Source organism: Leptodactylus fuscus, chromosome 4 (genome assembly GCF_031893055.1).
Source record: "Leptodactylus fuscus isolate aLepFus1 chromosome 4, aLepFus1.hap2, whole genome shotgun sequence".
In the NCBI taxonomy this organism is placed as follows: domain Eukaryota; kingdom Metazoa; phylum Chordata; class Amphibia; order Anura; family Leptodactylidae; genus Leptodactylus; species Leptodactylus fuscus.
The window spans coordinates 155,862,080-155,886,304 of NC_134268.1; the positions used below are offsets into that span (position 1 = coordinate 155,862,080).

The 24,225-nt window shown below is 42.8% G+C and overlaps 1 protein-coding gene across 1 annotated transcript in view; it reads left to right on the top strand.

The window, feature by feature from the left end:
• CNTNAP2 (contactin associated protein 2) overlaps window positions 1-24,225 on the top strand; it is a 1,390,705-nt gene that overhangs the window by 680,400 nt on the left and 686,080 nt on the right. The window contains exons 6-8 of the mRNA XM_075271239.1: window positions 7,186-7,370; window positions 9,038-9,181; window positions 13,658-13,922. Of these exons, the coding sequence (XP_075127340.1) occupies window positions 7,186-7,370; window positions 9,038-9,181; window positions 13,658-13,922 (594 nt within the window). The remainder of the gene's footprint in view (window positions 1-7,185; window positions 7,371-9,037; window positions 9,182-13,657; window positions 13,923-24,225) is intronic.

Here is a 24,225-nt window from a genome sequence, read left to right on the forward strand (position 1 = left end):
AATGGCACTGTATACCAGTAGTAAAAATTGTGGGTGCACGTAACCCCAATATATTCTTTGAATTACCAGTCAGAAACTGGCACTATATGGCAGTAGCAAGAAATGAGGGTATTTATAACCCCAATATATTCTTTGAATTCCCAGTCAGACAATGGCACTGTATACCAGTAGTAAAAATTGTGGGTGCACGTAACCCCAATATATTCCTTGAATTACCAGTCAGAAACTGGCACTATATGGCAGTAGCAAGAAATGAGGGTATTTGTATTCCCAATATACTCTTTGAATTCCCAGTCAGACAATGGCACTGTATACCAGTAGTAAAAATTGTGGGTGCACGTAACCCCAATATATTCTTTGAATTACCAGTCAGAAACTGGCACTATATGGCAGTAGCAAGAAATGAGGGTATTTATAACCCCAATATATTCTTTGAATTCCCAGTCAGACAATGACACTGTATACCAGTAGTAAAAATTGTGGGTGCACGTAACCCCAATATATTCTTTGAATTACCAGTCAGAAACTGGCACTATATGGCAGTAGCAAGAAATGAGGGTATTTGTATTCCCAATATACTCTTTGAATTCCCAGTCAGACAATGGCACTGTATACCAGTAGTAAAAATTGTGGGTGCACGTAACCCCAATATATTCTTTGAATTCCCAGTCAGACACTGGCACTATATGGCAGTAGCAAGAAATGAGGGTATTTGTATTCCCAATATATTCTTTGAATTCCCAGTCAGACAATGGCACTGTATACCAGTAGTATAAATTGTGGGTGCACGTAACCCCAATATATTCTTTGAATTCCCTGTCAGACACTGGCACTATATGGCAGTAGCAAGAAATGAGGGTATTTGTATTCCCAATATATTCTTTGAATTCCCAGTCAGACAATGGCACTGTATACCAGTAGTAAAAATTGTGGGTGCACGTAACCCCAATATATTCTTTGAATTACCAGTCAGAAACTGGCACTATATGGCAGTAGCAAGAAATGAGGGTATTTGTATTCCCAATATATTCTTTGAATTCCCAGTCAGACAATGGCACTGTATACCAGTAGTAAAAATTGTGGGTGTATATAGCCCCAATTCTATTGCTAGGGGACTTGCAGGGTATTTCTGGGGTGAAGGTGGGGGGGCACACCGTTGGAACGGGTATCGGGGTATATATCGGGTATACGGGAATACACTGACAGTGTATTCCATTCAGGATCCTGGGAAGCTGGGTTGCGGCGATTGAGCCCGTCAGTGCCACGTTACACTGACAAGCTTCTCCCTGGAATTTAGCTCTTACAAGAGCTGTTGGTTGTCTTCTCCTTCCTATCCTAGCCTGTCCCTGCCTACCCAGAATCTAAGCCCTAGCTAGCTGGACGGAAACCTCCGTCCTCGGTGAATTGCAAGCTCAGAATGACGCAAACCTGGGCGGCGCTGTTCTTTTAAATTAGAGGTCACATGTTTTCGGCAGCCAATGGGTTTTGCCTACTTTTTTCAACGTCACCGGTGTCGTAGTTCCTGTCCCACCTACCCTGCGCTGTTATTGGAGCAAAAAAGGCGCCAGGGAAGGTGGGAGGGGAATCGAGTAATGGCGCACTTTACCACGCGGTGTTCGATTCGATTCGAACATGCCGAACAGCCTAATATCCGATCGAACATGAGTTCGATAGAACACTGTTCGCTCATCTCTAGTTATTATCAATATAAGGAATCAGAATCATATACAATGATTTGGGCTTTTTATGGATAAAATCCCTCAATTCCACTGCACTTGTTATGGTGTCCACTTAGGGTGGATTCACACCTGTGCCTAGTGTACATTTGGGGTTTCTGTTTCCGAATCCGCTAAAAAATTTCAAAGCGAAAAGTCACAGAATCAGGACTTTTTTCTCCACATTTTTCAGGCGGAAAACAGGTGTCCGTGGGTTTCTGAGGGTAACCACTTTTTAAGGGGATTAGGTTTCCATTCTTTGAGTCTTTGAGTCCCCAAGTGGATTTGAAGAATGGAAAGCCAAACCCTAGGCCAGTGATGACGAACCTATGGCACTGTACACTGTTTGTGGGGGCCACTGCGGGGCAGATTGTACTGTGTGTGAGGGCCACTACGGTGCGTATTGTACTGTTTGTGTGGGCCACTGCGGGCCAGATTGTACTGGGTGGGGACCACGGTGGGACAGATTGCACTGTGTGTGTGTGGGGGGGGCACTGTGGGGAAGATTGTACTGTGTGGGGTTTTTGTTTATAATTAAGCAGTCATTCTACAAACAAAAAATAGCACTATAAAGTACTGGGGTTGGTTTAATAACATTTTTGTTGCTGACAGACTCCTTGTAACCAGTTTTGGGCAAATCAGATGCCAACGTGCTGGATTCATCCCGATCATTCCAAGTTGCTAGTTTTTTAACAACACCAAACAATTTGGATTTTGTTTCAGGTGAACTAAAATGGTCACTATAACATGATATGCGATAAATTATTATAATCTTCAGACCCCAGAGTATAATAGGCGTAGGCCCTAGGAAGGTGTACAAAATTAAAAAAAAAAAAATTATACTCACCATTAGAGATGAGCGAACACTAAAATGTTCGAGGTTCGAAATTCGATTCGAACAGCCGCTCACTGTTCGAGTGTTCGAATGGGTTTCGAACCCCATTATAGTCTATGGGGAACATATACTCGTTAAGGGGGAAACCCAAATCCGTGTCTGGAGGGTCACTAAATGTAGCAGAGCCGAGTGTGCATAAGGGTTCTAGTGCACCCTCGGCTCTGCTACATCTGATGTAGCAGAGTCGAGTGTGCATAAGGGTTCTAGTGCACCCTCGGCTCTGCTACATCTGATGGGCTGACCAGCACACGGTGTAGTTGAGCAGAACTGGCTCAACACTGCTAAGTCTCTGCATTCCCATAGGAATGCATTGGCCAGCCTTCGGCCAATCAGCGCTGGCTCTGCCGTAGGAGGCGGAGTCTAAGGTCGGACCTGAATGGAGACTGGTGTGGAGCGATCTTAGACTCCGCCTCCTCCAGCAGAGCCAGCGCTGATTGGCCATAGTACGGAATTCGACCAATCAGCGCTGGCCAATGCATTCTATTAGCCCGATGAAGTAGAGCTGAATGTGTGTGCTTTGCTCAACTACGCCGGTGGAGTAGTTGAGCTAAGCACACACATTCAGCTCTACTTCATCGGGCTAATAGAATGCATTGGCCAATCAGCGCAGGCCAATGCATTCTATTAGCGTGAGCTGAGTTTGCACAGGGGTTCCAGTGCACCCTCGTCTCTGCTACATCTGATGTAGCAGAGCCGAGTGTGCATAAGGGTTCTAGTGCACCCTCGGCTCTGCTACATCTGATGTAGCAGAGCCGAGTGTGCATAAGGGTTCTAGTGCACCCTCAGCTCTGCTACATCTGATGGGCTGACCGGCACATGGTGTAGTTGAGCAGAACTGGCTCAACACTGCTAAGTCTCTGCATACCCATAGGAATGCATTGGCCAGCCTTCGGCCAATCAGCGCTGGCTCTGCCGGAGGAGGCGGAGTCTAAGGTCGGACCTGAATGGAGACTGGTGTGGAGCGATCTTAGACTCCGCCTCCTCCAGCAGAGCCAGCGCTGATTGGTCGAATTCCGTACTCTGGCCAATCAGCGCTGTCCAATGCATTCCTATGGGAAAAAGTTTATCTCACAAAAATCACAATTACACACCCGATAGAGCCCCAAAAAGTTATTTTTAATAACATTCCTACCTAAATAAAGGTTATCCCTAGCTATCCCTGCCTGTACAGCTATCCCTGTCTCATAGTCACAAAGTTCACATTCTCATATGACCCGGATTTGAAATCCACTATTCGTCTAAAATGGAGGTCACCTGATTTCGGCAGCCAATGACTTTTTCCGATTTTTTTCAATGCCTCCGGTGTCGTAGTTCCTGTCCCACCTCTCCTGCGCTGTTATTGGTGCAAAAAAAAGCACCAGGGAAGGTGGGAGGGGAATCAAATTTTTTTGGAGTTTGCCACGTGATGTTCGATTCGAATCGAACACATTGAACAGCCTGATATCCAATCGAACATGTGTTCGATAGAACACTGTTCGCTCATCTCTACTCACCATCTCTCACATCTTTCGGGCCCCCTCTTTCTTCCTCCTATGTCGATGTTGTGACATGGGCAATCATCTGGTGCTCTTCAGTTATGTCATGCACTTGGGGTTATCGCTGAATCCTGTGCTTGGGCCTCAGAGTTAAAATGTCAGATCATCAATCACAGGCCTCAGAAATGACTCTGGGTGCGTGACCAGCGCCGCACCTCCCATGAGGCGACCTGAAGCGAGCGCTTCAGGTGGCGCTATGCCAGGGCCTCAGGGAGGGCGGCATTTTTGCTAACCTAAGCCAGTCCAGGACAAGCTGTCCTGGACTGGCTTAGCACGGAGCGGTGGTTTGGGGAGGCCACTGGAGCAGCGCTGCTCCAGCAGCCTCCCTGCACGCTCAGGCAGAGAGCAGGCAGTCTCCGGGCCTGCGTCTCTGCCGCGAACGGCGCTAAGCCCCGCCCCTCCGCTAAGTCACGCCTCCTCCACTAAGCCACGCCACCGCTCCGCCCCCTCCCCCGGCGGCGGAGGGGGGGCGGCTTTCTGCACTTCTCCTCGGGCGGCGAAAGGGGAAGGTTCACCCCTGTGCGTGACATCACAGAAGAACATTAGATGCCAGCTATGGCACTCTCCTGAGATGTCATGGACATAGAGGAGAAGGACAGAGATCCCTGGATGCCGCAAACAGGCCCAAAAGAGGTAAAGGAAGGTGAGTATAAAATGTTACACCTCCCTTGGGCCTATTCCTATCATACTCTAGGGTCTGAAAAGACCCCAGAGTATAATAAATTCACCAAACCAAACCTGAGGATCGCTTTATCCAAACTGTGCCTATCCTTAACAGTAACCTACTGATTAAGGAGCTATTTTTTTTATATAGTTGCATTGAAAAGCGTATTAATCTAGGGGTAGATTGGCATATGCCAACAAGAAATCTGGCTAATGATAGTTTATGGATACTCTACAATCTCATGAAAAATGTCCTGAATGTAGAGGGAAGTTGTGATGTGAATCTAGCCTTAGTTCAGATAGCTTAATTTTATTTATCAAATTTATTTCTATATTTTACCACAGATAACGAGCATACAAATTTATTCTAATTGTGAACTTTGTTTTTTAATAAGTATAAAATACTTATATCTACCTCATTCCCTGATAGTTCAGTATTTTACTGTCTTTGTCACCTGTGTCAATGAGTTCTTTTCTACTCTTGGGCATTGAAAATATCCTTATTTAAACTCAGGAATAAAATCATGAGCTGGAATCTGTGTAAAGGTTCATTTCTATTTGACACGTCAATTTAAATTTTACATTTCATTTCCCAACAATCTATTCTTATAATGAAAAGACAGATGACATATCATTTCTTTGACATCTGTGACAATATGGTCATTTAATTCTATTTACCTGTGCAGTAAAGAAATTAGATTTTGGTAATTCTGGCGTAGAAAAGTACAAAAATATTTGGACTGTTATTCTCAAAATTTATAACAAGTATTTCTCATTTACATATCTGTTTATTTTAATACTTTACTCTTCTCAATTCATGTTTTTTTTTTTAAATGCAAATTTTTTGCACATTGTTTTCATATTATTTGAGAAATATTTTGAGATTTTTATTAATACTAATCATTTTTATACATTACTTTAGATTTTATTATTTTTAAATTTTATATGGATATACTTGACAATTATTCCCGTTGTGTCTTTTTGGTCTCTACTATTGTTCAGTATAATTTACCAACACCTGTCTCTCTATCTCTCTATAGCACATTTTATACAAATTAATGTAACATTTATGATTAATTTACATAACATAGTGCAATAGTCAATTAATATAATGTAACCAAATATAACAGTCCCCAGAATATTGGAGACCCAGCAAAAAATGCAGAAAATTGAAAAACAATCGTACTCACCTTTCCTAGGCTCAACCACAGCATCTGGTCTTTTTTTTTCCAGTTGTCACTTGAACCTTCCACCCTCTGTGATCACACCAGCACCTAGTCACCACTTAGACCCAACTACAGGTCTTGTTGGGGTATAACAAAGCAGAATCAGCCAACGTTGGTGGCTACACCACCTCATTCAGAGGGGGAGACACTAAAAATATCAGAAATGCAACATATGTCTTAGCACTGATGATAAAACTAACTAAAACTAAAACCTAACATTTATTTGATAAATAGAATAAAATGATCACTCAGTGAGGTAAAGTGTAATCCAATAGACACCTCACTGAGGGTTCATTTTATTTTTGTGGGGGGTATCAACACCATGATGCCAATGTGTTGTGGGAATCAGAATATTGACAACTGTTTTTGACTGCAAGTCCCATAGACTACAATACAACTGTATGGCAGCCTGTGTGAGATTCGCTACATCACCATTGATGCTTGTCATAGACCAGCAATAGTAGTGATACTCTTATCACAAGCCTTGGATCCTTCATAAGGCTCCAGGCTGCCACAGGAACAGGTCAGATCCCACAATCTTGCTGCTTGGGAGATGGCTTGCATCAGCTAAGGTATGGGGCTGATGGGAATCGGCCTTGGGAGCCATTTTTTACATTGCAGTGCAATGAATGCCATTAGAGTATACATTACAACAGAGACCCGGAAGATATAGTGGCTGTTCTGCAGCAGAGTGGCCGCCATCTTTAAAGACCCGACATCTGCTGTAATAGTATAATGTATGCCGGGAAGAGGTTAAAGAAGATCAGATGCTGCTGTCGAGCCCAAGAAAGGTGAGGGAAAACACATAAAGGTGAGTAAGAACATTTTTTCCAAACCTTACCTGGGCATCCCATTATTACTCTTTGAGGTCTGAAGAAGCCCCAAGGTATAATAATTTCCAGTTCAGACTGAATACATCTTAACAAAATTTATCGGCCAACCTGACATAAATTTTCAAAAGGAATCTTGCAATGTTCACCCATCACTAATTTTAATGTGTATTGTACACACTGTATGTATAACACAATTCTGGAAACAAAACTCATTTTTATATTGCTTTTGAATATTGGGAATACTATGTCACTTAATGTAGGGTATACACGTTCCATCTTTTCCACTTAGTAATACAATCCTGTTTCATCTTATAATAGGAAGTAACCAATATGGAAACATTTATGGTCATACCACCGTGACAACAGGAAGTCTTCTAGATGACCATCATTGGCATTCTGTGATAATAGACCGCCATAAAAAGCACATTAACCTTACACTTGACAACCATGTACAGCATTTTAAAACTAATGGAGAATTTGTTAAATTGGATCTGGACTTTGAGGTAATTTTCTTCCTTACATATTGCTACATTTTTTCTTTATTGTAAAAGAAGTGAATGGGATATTTGAGAAATTGAGTTACTAAAGAAGATAATCTGTTAGAGCCACTAATCCATGCTATTTATGTTATTTACTTGGTTTAATGAAAACATTAAAATGACGACAGTCATTTCAAGACTTTAATGCCATGATGCTATGGAGCACTAGCTTTTTATTATTGTTTATATATATAGCATCATTAATTCCATGGTGCTTTACATTTGGGGGTTACACACAATACACAGAATATACAGGCAGATATAAAACTAACAGTGACTGGCACAGTGGGGTAGAGGGCCCTGCCCGTGAGGGCTTCCAACTATGAGGGAAAGGGGGTAGAGACAGAAGAAGAGGGGGAGACAGTTCAGATGGTGTGGTGCTAGTGTTATTGGATGTTGTAGGCCTTCCTGAATAGGTGAGTCTTCAGGGCCTTCTTGAAGCTTGTGATTGTGGGGGTCAGTCTTATGTGTCTTGGTAAGGAGTTCCAGAGTATGGGGGATGCACGGGAGAAATCTTGGAGATGGTTGTGTGAGGAGCGGATGAGAGCAGAGAGGAGTAGGAGGTCTTTGGAGGATATGAGGTTAAGTGTGGGAAGGTAGCGAGAGATTAGGTTGGAGATATATGGAGGGGACAGGTTGTGGATGGCTTTGTATGTTAATGTTAGTAGCTTGAACTCAATTCACTGGGCTATGGGTAGCCAGTGTAGGGACTGGCAGAGGGGAGCGGCTGATGAAGATTGGGGGGGAGGTTAATTAAGCGAGCAACGCAGTTTTAGGTGGACTGGAGGGGGGGCGAGGGTGTTAGCTGGTAATGGTACTTTGCAGGTGTCCACTTCTGGAGCATACATTGTATATTTTGCACCCTAATAGATACGTTCCCAATAATTTTGCACATTGTTTTACTTGAAGATAAGCATATTCTAATTAAAGGGGCTCTATCAGCAAAATTATGCTGTATGAGCCCCACATATGCGTAACACCCCCCCCCCCCCGTTTTGAGATAAAACCATAAAAACATATATGCAAATTATACTTATTGTGCATGGTGGGCAGTCATGCAAGGACATCATCTTCTGCCACTCCTTCCTCTTCTTTCTTCTTTCGGTGACGCCCTCCAGTCCTGGCTCTTCTCCAACTTCATCGTCCTCTTCTTCCGGCGGGATTGGTTCAAATCCAGCACGTGTGCAATATTGCTTGCCTCAAGGATGTGAGCATACTGCCATTGTGAAAAATGGCGCCGGAGCGTGTGCAGTAGCGCTGCGGAGGGAGCGATACTGCGCATGCGCCGGATTTGAACCAATCCACCAGAAGAGATTGATGAAGCCGGGGAAGAGCAAGGACTGAAAGGCATCGCCGAAAGAAGAAGAAAGAAGAGGAAGGCGTGCCAGAAGATGACGTCGGACCACGCCCATCGTGCATGATAAGTATAATTTCCACATATGTTTTTATGGTTTTATTGTAAAATGGGAGGGGGGTTAAAATAACATTAGCGGAGCCTGAATAGCCTTTTTAAAGGCTATTCACGCATAATTGGGACTCATACAGCATAACTTTGTTGATAGAGCCCCTGTAACAAATAATAATACAATAATAATAAATGATAAAATGAATGTTGTTTATTTCCATTGCAGTTAACCTTTGGAGGTATGCCTTTGTCTGGAAAGCCAAGCTCAAGCAACAGAAGAAATTTCAAGGGTTGTATGGAAAGCATTAAGTATAATTCACTTAATATCACTGACCTTGCCAGGAGGAAGAAGATGAATTCCTATAATGTGGTACGTTGCCATCTGTGTCCTTGCCCTGTATTTGTAAAGCATGATGAACTCTAATATTTTACTTAGTGGCCATTAAATAACATTTTTCTGCTGCTCTTGTTTCATTGCTTTTAGATGACTATGGGTTTAGCTGCGGATACAACAGTATGTAGAGAACATTGGATTAGTGAATACGTTTCATGGAAGTAGTTATATATAGATGTTTATTTCAAATTCCTCTAAAATGTGTTTTCGTTGAAAAAATATCCAACTATTCTACAGACATGAACTACTATATAGCAAAACAAAAAAATAAAGTCAGTTGGCTCACCAATTCCTTTTTCTTTTTATGTGAACTCTTCAAAGGTGCACGGTCCACACTGTGAACCTCCTGGAGCGATGTCACATTATTTTCTATCAGAGAAAATGGTCCGCACGCTTTGGGTTCTTCTTATAAAATTTAACTTTTAATCCATTGATTTAAAAAGATAGCAGAAAAAAATACATACACAAGTCGTGAAAAAGTTAGAAAAAACAAACTAAATAGTGATTTAAAAATCGCACATCTCTGACGCGTTTCAGAACCTCTCACGCCCCTGAAACATGTCAGAGATGTGCGATTTTTAAATCACTATTTAGTTTGTTTTTTCTAACTTTTTCACGACTTGTGTATGTAATTTTTTCTGCTATCTTTTTAAATCAATGGATTAAAAGTTAAATTTTATAAGAAGAACCCAAAGCGTGCGGACCATTTTCTCTGATTGAAAACAAAGGAACTATTATAGTTATAATCTTTACTTTTCAATACTTGACTATTTTACTATAATATCATAGGTTTCTAAAATAGTGTGATCTGAACATTTTTGCTGAAGTATTGACAAAATTGGACCAGCCATGTGAACTCTGAAAAAAAGTACAATGGAGAAAATAGATTGAGCATGTCTGTGATAGGGATTGGTAGCTCTGTGCCATTGAAAGTTCTGTATAAAAATGGTGCTGACATTCCTCTTATCAGGGGCGTAACTACCGCTACCGCTGCATTTTTTTTTTTCTTTAGTAGGCCGTCACGGGCCCTATTTACTTGCCGATTCTGGCTGGGCCAGGATCGGTAAGTGACTCCATGAGCCCCACAAATAGTATCTTTGCAGACCCCCGAGTATAATGATCGGTGGAACTGGAGAGGTAAGGGAACGTAAAAAAACACTGTTACTTACCTCTCCACGATCCTGCCAGGCCTCCTTCCTACTTGTCTGACGTCTCTGACGTCACATGAACCCAGCCTGCTTCCCGGGTCATGTGACGTCCGACGTCATAGAAGAAAGACAGCAGTGGAGAAGACACGTAGGAGCCGGGGGACAGGTAAGAAACAGTAATTTTTTATGTTTTTATTCTCCTTGGTCTCCGATTATTATACTCTGGGGTCTGAATAATACTGTGTGCAGGGGCCACTATGGGGGATAATACTGTGTGCAGGAGCCACTATGGGGAATAATACTGTGTGCAGGGGCCACTGTGGGACATAATACTGTGTGCAGGGCCACTTTGGGGGATAATACTGTGTGCAGGGGCCACTATGGGGGATAATACTGTGTGCAGGGGCCACTATGGGGGATAATACTGTATGCAGGGGCCACTATAGGACATAATACTGTGTGCAGGGCCACTTTGGGGGATAATACTGTGTGCAGGGGCCACTATGGGGGATAATATTGTATGCAGGGACCACTATGGGGGATAATACTGTGTGCAGGGCCACTAAGAGACATAATACTGTGTGCAGGGGCTACTAAGGGACATAATACTGTGTGCAGGGCCACTATGGGACATAATACTGTGTGCAGGGGCCACTATGGGGGATAATACTGTGTGCAGGGGCCACTATGGGACATAATACTGTGTGCAGGGGACACTAAGGGACATAATACTGTGTGCAGAGGCCACTAATGGACATAATACTGTGTGCAGGGCTTACTAAGGGACATAATAGAGTGCGGAGGAGGGGGTCGGTCGAGGTCTTCAGCATCAGTGTCAGTTTGGGGGGGGGGCATGTCAAAAGTTCGCCACGGGGCCCCGCCATTCCTAGTTACGCCACTGACTCTTATATATAGATATGAATCAGAACAAAATATTTACCATGGTAGGAATTCATTATTAGCTTTTTATTTCAATTGCTCAGCAGAAAACTATCTGAGGGGGCCACACGGTGGCTCAGTGGTTAGCACTGCAGCCTTGCAGCGCTGGAGTCCTTGGTTCGAATCCCGCCAAGGGCAAAAAACCATCTGCATGGAGTTTGTATGTTCTCCCCGTGTTTGCGTGGATTTCCATCCCATACTCCAAAAACATACTGATAGGGAGAAATGTACATTGTGAGCCCTACGTGGGCTCACAATCTACAAAAAAAAAAAAAGAAAACTATCTGAAATTCACTACAGACTGAGACTAGCAATGAAACTCTTGTTCAGAGGAGCAAATGTTCTAATATAAATTATGGATATCTGCAAGGACTTGAAAATAAAAAAGACGAAATTAAACACAACTTATAGTTTCATTTTGTTGATTATACAGAGTTATAATTCAGAAAATGTAAAAATACAGATATGAAAATGCCAATTAGATTATTTTCAGAAATGTCAAAAAATAGTAAAATACAATGGGAAATTTCTCAAGCCCCTCACACCAGAATTCTGGTTTCAGGATCAGGTTTTCATGAAAAAAATTGTGACATTTTACATTTCATAATGCTTACTCCACTTTGCTAAATTGTGTGAAATAAGTGAATGATTTTATTTTTTCAAGCTGATATATTCCTAAAATTGTTGTGCTCTCACTCCTCTAGGAGTGTGGAGTAGAAAGTAGAGTAACATCTTAGGACAAAAGTGTTAGAACTAAATATGCAACAGTTCTATCAAGCTTTATGCAAATGGGGCAAATTATGGCAATGCAGACTCCTGCAAAACCCTTTGAAAATTCCCTTCATTTTAAATCACCCCATTGTTTCCATCATACAATGTGCCCTGGATCCACTTTACCCTATAGCTTGCCTGACCTATGCTCAATGGAGAAATTAAAATTCTGCAGAGTAAGAAACCACCTGGTTACTCTAACGTTTCTCTGTTTGGCCTAGCTCAGGGGTAGGGAACGTACGGCTCTCCAGCTGTTGCAAAACTACAACTCCCAGCATGCATACTTGCTCTGCTGTTCTTGGAACTCCCATGGAAGTGAATGGAGCATGCTGGGAGTTGTAGTTTCACAGCAGCTGGAGAGCCAAAGGTTCCCTACCCCTGGCCTAGCTCATCCACGTAAGAGGGGAGTAGTTGGCCCAAAAAGTCGTATCTCAGGGATTCTTGTTCAAGCTTAATTGCTAAGCACTCCCTTTCCACAATACTACAATTTTTCTCTGTTGGTGTACGTTTCCTGCTCAGGTATGTTACAGGATGGTCCTCACACCCTATTACTTGTGACAGTACTGCGTCTAACCCCACATCAGAGGGGTTAAATTGTTTCCAAAATGGGCAAATGTTAGAAGAATCTACTACAATGGTCTAATATGGTCACTGTATTGGGGATCTGAGATCCCAAGTTCAAGTCCCCTTGTGGGATATGCAAAAGTAAAAAAAGAAAAAGTTTAAATCAAAGAATAAAAAATAAATAATAATAAAACTTAAAGAAAATTACCTTTATATTAAAAAAAAACAAAACACTTGACCAGTCACTTGACCCCCTGCAGCTCAATCGCAAGATGCTGAGGGGTTGCCATGGCCTGAGCATGGTCTCCTGCACTACCACGGATGGACGACTGTTAGGCCCATCCAGAGGCTATATGATGTATAATGTATAATACCCTGCTATACAAAACTATGGCAGGGTATTATGTAAGCCATAAAGAGATCATAGGTTCAAATCCCTAGTAAGGTTAAATAAAAATGTAAAAAAAAAAAAAAGTCTAAGGTTTTACAAAGTTAAAAAAAAAATAATCATTAAACATATCACTATTTTCCCACACAAAACTTTATTATGATAAAATTAAATAATAAACAAATCAGCACATAATTGGTATTAACACATCTGAAACAACCTGTACTAAAAATTTAACATGTAACTTAACCTGCATAGGGAGAACCATAGGGAAAATAATGAGATTTACAATAAATGTATATTTTTGTAGTTCTAGTCTCCTAAAAAATGGAACAAAAAGTTATCAAAAAGTTGAATGCACACCAAAAGAGCAGACATGAAAACTACAGCTCATCCAGCAAAAATATGTTCCTACAGCTTGATTAAATGAAAACTGAAAACGTTGTGGCTCTTAGAATATGCAAAATAATAAAATCAACAAATTGAAAAAACGCTATTTTATTGTTATTTGCTTGCCAAAAACAGTTCTAATTTTTTTTTTTAATTATATGTACTCCAAAATAGTTCCATTTAAAAATATAACTGGTCTTGGCAAAATCAAGTAGTGTTCTTAAGGTGTTTATATTTTTTGTTTACTTCCAGGACAACTTAAGTTTTACCTGTGTTGAATCACATGCTGTGCCCGTCTTCTTTAATGCTACAAGTTACCTGGAAGTCCATGGACGAGAAGATGAAGATGTATTAGCCCTCAGCTTTCATTTCCGTACTTGGAATCCAAACGGTCTTCTACTTTTCACCACCTTTTCAGATGAAACTGGAAGTGTTGAAATAGACTTAACAGAAGGCAAAGTTTTTGTGCATGTAAACATAACAAAGTCCAAGAAAAATCGTATTGACATTTCCTCGGGTATGTAGTTATAATTCATATCTAACACTGTTTTCTAAATTCAATATACATATAAAATCCTGGCTTTGACTCTGCAATCCATAGCACAGCAAGGTTTAATTATATTTTTTCCCTAGATATCCAGTCTGTGTATGAAACAAATAATTTACAGCAATCTCTTATTTTCTGAGCATTTAGACAACATTTACTGTAGTTGTTGTCTAAATGATATTGAAAGTGAATCCAGTCTCTGTAGTTCCCAATGTAATTTACAAGGAAATTCTTCGATGCTACAATGTCAGCTATTATCTCTGCCAGCTTAAAGGGGTTATATCACAAAAATAATGTACCCCCTATTCATAGAACAAATCCATAGGATAACTTACTGTTTCGTGGGGATCTGTTTGACCATATAGATTCCTACTGATCCCAAAAGTAATTTTTTTTTTAATTCCTATTCACAATGTGGCTGTGGACTTCACTGTCCAACCTCCATGTAGGTCTTTGTAAGCACCAGGGATAGCAAGTGCTGTACTTTGGTTATTTCTTTTTTTTTTTTTTTTTTTTTTGTTAATGTAGATTGTGAGCCCCACATAGAGCTCACAATGTACATTTTTCCCTATCAGTATGTCTTTTTTGGAATATGGGATGGAAATCCATGCAAACACGGGGAGAACATACAAACTCCTTGCAGATGGTTTTCTGCCCTTGGCGGGATTTGAACACCAGGACTCCAGCGCTGCAGTGCTAACCACTGAGCCACCGTGTGGCCCTACTTTGGTTATTTCTGTCCTTGACATGAATGGAGAGGAGGTGTGTATGCTCAGCCCATGGAGTAAAACACGATTGTCCTTGGATTCTTCTGTAAAGGTCTAAGTTGTCGGACCCCTGAATGATCAGTGTTGATGTCAATAGTTTTCATGGTATGACTCCTTTTAGGTAGTTTATAGCCTTCAATGGTTATCTATCTGAATACAATGCATAGACTAAATATCAGGAAATATTTCTTTATATACAAATGTGACCTCCATTACCTGACCTCTTTGCTGGCATGTCCATGTATGTGTGATACTTTAAGCACATTTTCTAACAGCAACATGATCTCCTTTTAACACAAAGATATAACTATCCTATTTGTGTATATAGAAATGAATTGCAGTCTTTCAAAACTTTTGTTACAATTTTGTGATATTATGTTAAATTGATTTCACACAAATTTGCATTTGTTAACTAAACTGGAGATGAGTTAATTCCTATATTGTAGATGAGAAGGTATTTCTTAGCACAGTTTGATGTAGACACGGATCATTTGAACAGTGAGGTTGCTTTTATGTGGCAGAATGGTTCTTTAGTGCATTTGGTTCAGGAGCACCATAGGGTTTGGATGTTGGTCTCTCAATACTGAAGTTAAATTGCAACCATAATATGACTTTTCACAACTAACCCTACAGAGGACATGTCAGTTCTCCAGAAATGAATGTGTTCACATTTAAGTGATCTCCAGTTTGAGTAACCAATTCAATTTCCTTTTCAAGCAATTCCACACATTGTGACATTCTAACAAAAACTTTGAAACACTGTAATTCTTAATTTCCCCCATCCTTCATAGGATGGCCACACATAGCAGGAAATGGCATAGTTGGTATTAGAGATGAACCTCTCAATTTTCATTTCAGTTCAGGTTCAGATGGCTAGGTCCCAGATTTATTTCGGCTCAAAACAAGTTTTTGAACAAGCTATCTGTAGTCTATCTGTAATTGGTTATATCTAACTAATCTGTCTTATTGCTAAGATTCTCTAGCTCTTTTGCAGTTTGAAAGCTTTTAAGATATCAATGCTCTGTATCATGCAGTGAGATGGATAACACACACATTGCCTACATACACCATCACTGAAATGCCCTGTGTTAAAGCCAACAGGCCTTATATACTTTATATGGTATCAGCACTGTAAGGTGTCCACCTACCACTGACTATTGACTGTGAGGCTGTCAGACAATGTTAGGTGGCACCAGAACATCACAGTGACTCTCAAGACATGTTTCTTCTGTATTATTCTTTTGCAATACATGTGGCGGTGTCACTTTAGAGGGATTGCCCTTCGTTTGGATTCTTTAAAATTGACTCTGTGCAGACACACTGCTTTGACTAGGGAAAGAGTAACCCACAGTTGTCAATTTACAGTTGATGCAATAATCTCATGCACAATACATGCATGTCTGCACTACTACACTACAGACTATTACCACACCACAAGGTAATGATATACAAACAAGATACAAGGCATTCTGGAGTACCTATAAAAGTCAATGATTTGAGCAAACATTGACTTTTATTCAAATTCTAGTCAATTTACTCACAAATTTCTAGGAAAAATAATAGAGGAACTTCACAACATAGAATTAATAAGAGATGCACCAGAATTGTTACTTCATTGGGAACACAAAACTGGCATGGCAAGAAATGTGAGAGGTCCTAAGGGGTTATCCAATCCAGATAGTAATAAAGCTTACCAGTGCATGCACCCCAGTCCTCCAGAGCGCCATTATTTACCAGTGCAGAGGGCAGATGGGGAGGACTGAAATCTAGATCTTCTGCCTTCTCTACTTTCAAGCTGACTCTCAGTTCTGTGAATGACTTCACTATACTCAGTGGGCCTGCAGCCTGAGCAGTCAGTGACATCAGTGAGAGTCAGAAAGACTGATTTGACCCACAGTAGACCTTCAAGAGCCCCATACGACTTTGCAGAGGTGACATGACATCCGTTCATTGAACACTCATGGTCGACTGGTGCGCCAGTTTACGTGGCTTCCAACGTTGTCTCTGCAATATTGCAGGTCCACCCGCAAAACTGTTGACCTCGGAAGCCCAAATACCAGGGTGATCTCCAAAATGCTATGCCCCATGCTTCTTGCACCTATTCTCATGCCACGTTCAAAGTCACTTAACTCACGACATGCTGCCATGTTCATGAAACACCTGTCTGCATCGGACTGATCAAATATCCTGGCAATAGGTCGCATCGCACTGTTTGAGCGTCATATCCGACACACCCGGGACTGGGACACACCTTCCCGTGACTTTTGGCCACTGAGTGTAGTATAAAGCTTATATTCTTGTAAAAATACATTTTGTCTTTGGTGTTTGCCCACTTTAAGGTTTACATTATTAATAACTATTAAACTAGTATAACTATTCAGTTGTGAAATAGTCCAAAAAACAAACAAACAAGACTTGAGTTGGGTACCCCTGATATGCATACATAGATTATTAGTCCAGCAGCTCAATCATCCGCTTGTCCTGGCTCAATATCGTTCTCCTCCATCATGTAATCTATATATTTTATACCCCCTTATTATGCTCCCCAGCAGGTAGTCTCCTTGTTATGTCAGTCCAGGTAGCTGCAACGGGGCTAAGGGATAGCAGTAGGGAATCTCGCCCTGCACTACTCCCCCTAGCTAACCCGGTCCCTGCCTCACGGGTGTAGGTCGGCTGTTCTCAGGCTAAGCCTGACCCCGACAGCTCCTCTCTCACTGACACCGTAGGCCTAGAGGAAAGTGGGAGAAGGAATGCCCTATAAGATCTCTAGGGACTGGAGACTAAAGGGGGTCACCCCTAACGAACAAGTGAAGCTGCTACTGACAGGGACTGACAAGGGTGTGCGCTGACTAACAACACAAGCAGCACACAGGAAACATGTAGGAAAGAATTCCCCCAAACCAATATGGGAAGGAACTTTACACTAGGAAACAAACACAGGGAAACTGAGTAGAAATCAAAGGATAAGGCAATTCACTCACACAGTCAATTATACACAGAGGGAGGATTGGTGAACACAGAAGGGAAAACACAAACCAACTCGTTCACCCAAAACCTCCCAAAAACCAACCACGGAACTTCCTCTATCCAAGATAACCACCTACTCCTCCTGCTAAGGCCTAGCTCTGTAAAAGCGACACTCAGCACAGAACCATGGGAGGCATGGGTTTAAATACAGAGTAGAGACCACTCCTCCCAGGTGCAAATGGGAGGACAGACTAATCAACCAGGAAAGAAAGCAATGAACCTAAATACTCCTAACAGGATCCTCCCCTCAAGGAGAAGACTCCGGATTCTCTAGGAGCATCCTTCTTCGGGAACTCCTTGTGGAATCTCTCCACGAGTCTGGGGGCTGACATATCCGACTCCAGAACCCAAGAATTATCCTCAGGACCGTATCCCTTCCATGCCACCAGATACCGTAGCTTCCCCCGAACATATTTGCTATCCAGAACTCGGGATATCTCATACTCCCCGGACTCAGAAACTGGTGGAACCTTAACAGGAGACGTTCCCTTCTTGGCCTTCTTTAACAAGGAGACATGGAACACCCGGTTTATCTTCCACCTTTTAGGTAGTTGCAGCTGCGCCGCCACTTCATTTACCATCTTGATGATCTTAAAAGGACCCACAAACCTGGGACCCAGCTTCTTGCAAGGAACCTTCAACCTGATATTCTTGGTGGACAACCAAACCATCTCACCAGGGAAGAACTGCAACTCTCCTCTCTTCCGATCCGCCTGGACCTTAGCCTGGTGCGACGCCCGCACCAGATTCTCTCGGATACGGGACCATACCCCTTGCAGCTTTTTAGAAAATAGCTCCTCCTCCGGAACTGGGGAAGAAATGGAAGAAAATACTCCGAAAACAGGATGTCTACCACCGGAGCAAAAAAAAGGTGTGGTACCTGTGGCATTGGAATCATGGTTGTTTAGGGAAAATTCTGCCAGGGGGAGAAAGGCAGCCCAATTATTCTGGTTCTCTCGAACAAAACACCTCAAAAACTGTTCCACATCCTGATTCTTCCTCTCTGTTTGTCCGTTAGACTCTGGGTGAAACCCGGAGGAAAACGACAGTGTAACTCCCAACCTGCTGCAAAAAGCCCGCCAGAATTTAGCCACAAATTGCGGTCCCCTGTCCGAAACGATATCCTCAGGAAGACCATGCAACCTTACAATTTCTTTAATAAACGCTTCAGATAGTGTCTTGGCACATGGCAGCCTGGAAAACGGGATCAAATGGCACATTTTCGTGAAGCGGTCAACGACTACCCAAATGACCGTGAAACCCTTAGACACCGGAAGGCCCGTGATGAAATCCATAGACAGATGAGTCCAAGGTGCCTTAGGAGGTTCCAATGGATGTAGAAGACCGTGGGGACGGGTATGCGACGCCTTGGCTCTTGCACAGACCGAACAATTTTGAACAAACTGCAAGACATCCTTACTCCACCCTGGCCACCAAAAATTCCTAGACACCAATCTCATGGTCTCTGAAACCCCCGGGTGACCAGCAAGAACCGACTCGTGACACTCCCTCAGGAGACTTTGTCGGAGAGTAGTTGGGACAAAAAGCTTGTTTCTAGGTATCTTGGAAGGTGCAGCGTGTTGCGCTTCGATCAAGGCCTTCTCCAATTTCGCGCCCAATACTGCTACCACCACTCCATCCCCAAGAATAGTGGCAGGCGCCTCTCGTTCCTCCTCAGTCGACATATACCGGGATAAAGCATCAGCCTTGACATTCTTTGAACCCGGCACATAAGTCACGGTAAAATGGAACCGCGCAAAAAATAGAGCCCATCTGGCCTGCCGTGCATTTAATCTCTTCGCCGACCCAAGATAAACCAAATTCTTGTGGTCAGTAAATACCTGGACTGGCCTTCTGGCCCCCTCCAGGAAATGACGCCAATGTTCGAACGCTAGTTTTATTGCCAGTAGTTCCCTATCCCCGATGTCATAATTCCGTTCAGAGGCAGAGAATTTCTTAGAAAAGAAGGCACAGGGATGCATACCCTCCTCGAACTCCTGAGAAAGTACTGCTCCCACCCCCACCGAGGAGGCATCCACCTCCACTCGGAAGGCCAACCTCTCATCCGGCTGTCTCAAAATGGGAGCGGACGAGAATCGCTTCTTCAGTTCTTCAAACGCAGCCAGTGCCTCTGGCGACCACTTAGCACAGTCAGCCCCCTTCTTAGTCAAGTCCGAGATAGGTTTCACAACCTCAGAAAATCCCTTGATAAACTGGCGATAATAGTTGGAGAACCCCAAGAACCGTTGGACCGCCTTTAGGTTCTCGGGTCGCGGCCACTCCAAGACTGCCCTGACCTTCTCAGGGTCCATCTCGAACCCCTTGTCCGATAGGATATAGCCAAGGAAACATAACTTATTGACCGCGAACACACATTTCTCCAGCTTAGCACTTAATTGGTTAACCCTCAGGAGATCTAAAACCTCTCTCACTCTCTCCCAATGAGTCTCCAAATCCGGGGTGTAAATGAGTATATCGTCCAGATAGACCACAACCCCCCTCCCTATGACGGCACTTAGTACATCATTAATAAAATTCTGAAAAAACGCAGGCGCATTGGTTAGACCGAAAGGCATCACTAGATTCTCAAAGTGTCCTAGGGGTGTGTTAAACGCTGTTTTCCACTCATCCCCCTTCTTGATTCTCAGCAAGTTATATGCCCCACGTAAATCTATTTTACTAAACCAGCGGGCTCCCGTAATCTGGCTGAATAGATCCGAGATCAACGGAATGGGATAGGGATTCCGCACCGTGATTTTGTTAATCTCCCTAAAATCCAAACAAGGGCGCAACCCTCCATCTTTCTTCTTTACAAAGAAAAACCCCACTGCTACTGGGGACTTAGATGGGCGAATATGCCCCACCTCTAGACTCCCCTCAATATACTCTTTGAGCGCCTCCCTCTCCGGAATAGTGAGATTGTACAATCGTGTCTTGGGTAGCACTGCATTAGGTATAAATTTAATCGAGCAATCATAGGTGCGATGTGGTGGTAATGTCTTGGCTGCCCTTTCCTCAAAGACCTCCCTGAACTCACATATTTCTTGAGGCAAATTGTCTATAGACAAAGACATAACGGATATGGGCAGACATCGACCATTACACCCCTGCCCCCAAGAAACTACTGACTCGGTCTCCCAGTTGATAATAGGGTTATGCTGCTTCAGCCAGGGCCACCCCAACACTACTTGTGCTGGTAATTTAGACAACAAGAACAAGTCAATCTCTTCCCTGTGGCCACCCACTATAAACTCCAAACCCTCCACCTGTTTGGAGATGACAGCTTGCTGTAGAGGGGTCTTATCAATAGCCCACACCGGTATCTGAGACTCCAAGACCAAAGGACTCACCCTTAATTGCTCACAAAACTCTGAGTCAATAAGGTTGACTGCCGAACCACAATCAACCAAAATCCGGCACTTCTGCCCATTTACCCATCCTTCAAGGGTCAACCCGGCAGTCTGAGTACAGGAAATATGCACACCTACCTCCTTAGTAGGTTTTCTGCCTTTACCCTCAATAGACCTGGGGTTATTACTCTCCTTGGCGAACCATTCTCTGGAGGGGCATACCCTTGCTACATGTCCCATCCCTCCACACACAAAACAGCGTACTGTGCGGGACCCTTCACTCTTGGGTCTGGCACTTCGCACAGTGGCCCCAATCTGCATGGGTTGGTCCCCCGGGTCCTCTCTAAAAACGGAGAATTGAGGAGGGTTAAGCCCCCCAGGACTCTTGTCTCCACGCTCCCGGAGGCGCCGTCCAACTCTAATTGCCAGCTGCATGGCCTCATCTAGATCTCCCGGAACAGGGTGAGAAACTAGATGGTCTTTAACCTGTTCTGAGAGCCCTGTCTCAAACTGACTAAGTAGAGCGGGGTCATTCCAATGTACTTCTGCTGCCCACCTACGAAACTCTGTGCAATACTTCTCTATAGCGTGATCCCCTTGCACCACACGTCGTAGGTTATACTCAGCCGTGCGTACCCTGTCTGGGTCGTCATACAGTAACCCCATTGTGGAGAAAAACGCCTCTACAGTTAGTAAGCAAGCTGAGTCGGCTGGTAACGAATGTGCCCAGATGAGGGGATCATCTCTCAATAAAGTAATAATAATCCCAACTCTCTGTACCTCAGAACCGGAGGAAAACGGCCGTAGCCGGAAATACAAAAGACAGTCCTTTTGAAATCGGAAAAAATCTGACCTCTTACCTCGGAAGGGTTCAGGTAAGCTGACTTTTGGCTCCAGAGGCCGACCCACAGGGGCGCTACTCACCTGCCTCTGTATGCCCTCCACCTGAGAGGCTGTGTGTTGAGCCAACTGCTGTACTTGAGATACGCCAGAAGCTTGGATGGCATCCATTCGTAGCTTGATCCCCTCCATCTCAGTGGAGATCTGCTGCACCGCCTGGTACAACTGTTTCAGGTCCGTCATAATACAAACAAACCTTTTTTTTTTTTTTTTTTTTTTTTTTTTTTTACCGGCTGAGTGTACTGTTATGTCAGTCCAGGTAGCTGCAACGGGGCTAAGGGATAGCAGTAGGGAATCTCGCCCTGCACTACTCCCCCTAGCTAACCCGGTCCCTGCCTCACGGGTGTAGGTCGGCTGTTCTCAGGCTAAGCCTGACCCCGACAGCTCCTCTCTCACTGACACCGTAGGCCTAGAGGAAAGTGGGAGAAGGAATGCCCTATAAGATCTCTAGGGACTGGAGACTAAAGGGGGTCACCCCTAACGAACAAGTGAAGCTGCTACTGACAGGGACTGACAAGGGTGTGCGCTGACTAACAACACAAGCAGCACACAGGAAACATGTAGGAAAGAATTCCCCCAAACCAATATGGGAAGGAACTTTACACTAGGAAACAAACACAGGGAAACTGAGTAGAAATCAAAGGATAAGGCAATTCACTCACACAGTCAATTATACACAGAGGGAGGATTGGTGAACACAGAAGGGAAAACACAAACCAACTCGTTCACCCAAAACCTCCCAAAAACCAACCACGGAACTTCCTCTATCCAAGATAACCACCTACTCCTCCTGCTAAGGCCTAGCTCTGTAAAAGCGACACTCAGCACAGAACCATGGGAGGCATGGGTTTAAATACAGAGTAGAGACCACTCCTCCCAGGTGCAAATGGGAGGACAGACTAATCAACCAGGAAAGAAAGCAATGAACCTAAATACTCCTAACACTCCTGAGTTATTCATAGTATAGCTTTATGCCTTGTAAAACTGTAACAGGAAACTATTCATAAGTTACAATACATATTTGCATTTGCAAAGTAAGAAGAAAATAAAGTAATGTAAGACAGGAAAATTTTTGAAAAAAAAAACTAAAACAAGCCATATATATTTAAATTGCGGCATTATTAGTGTATTGTTTCCTGAACGGTACAGAATACTTGTTTGCTGAATGCAATATTTCAAATTAAATATATTCAAATGAGTTAACTCAGAACAGAGCTGTCTCCTGAGATACACAAAGTTTTGTTGTGCAAATTAGAAAGGTAGCTTTGCAGTTATATTTTACTCAGATGACACAATTTTATGGCCCTTTAGCTCTTTTTCATGCAATTTTCACTTTTTTTTCCTTCCAAATCAGAAATTGAATTCCTTTGCCTTGAGCTTATTTTCCTCCTCTTAGTTAACATTTCATTGTTAATCCTGAGGCTCAAGGCCCTGTCTTTCTATATGTCCTGTCAACTGCAAGGGTATTAGAACTGTGAGATACGGATATCTTTTTGTCACATAAATCTGCATCAGATAAATCCATCTACTGCCACAAGGCAGCTTTGAGCCCTTGGGAATCTTTTGAGAGTGTCATATTGTCATAAGCAAATCAGTTCACAAATATATCATACCTTAGGTGAAGGTAAAGTCCCATGGGAGTGAAATTATTACTTAATAAAAGTACAAAACCCGTAGTTATTCAGAATTCCTGAGTAGAGTCGGATTTTTATTTGTAATATTGCGTTACCTATTTGAGGGATGATACTGTACGTTAGGATTGTTCTTGATATATTCAGAATTCACCACTCCTGATGTATCTGCTTTGGTAAACAATTCATTCCCCATGCAATAACATTCCTATGGCATTTTTCTTATACATCTGTATTATACTTTTCCTCTGTTGTTCTTCAATATCAGTACAGTTCGCTATAAAGGGACACTTAGATCCAGTGAAAATTATACCCATACATATTATAAAAAGCCAGTACATAAGTAAATATGAAAGCTTACATGTTAACATAATAAGGTCTCGTTCACATCTGCATCGGTAATCTGTTCAGGGGAGTCCACATGGGTACCCCCCGAACGGACTACCGAACGCATTTGCAAGAGGTGTGCAGTGAAAGCACACGGATCCCCATAGACTATAATGGGGTCCGTGTGCTTGCCGCGAGATCTCCGCAGGAAACATGCGGATAGGAAAGTACTTCACAATCTACTTTCCTGTCTGCATGACTCGTGTGGAGA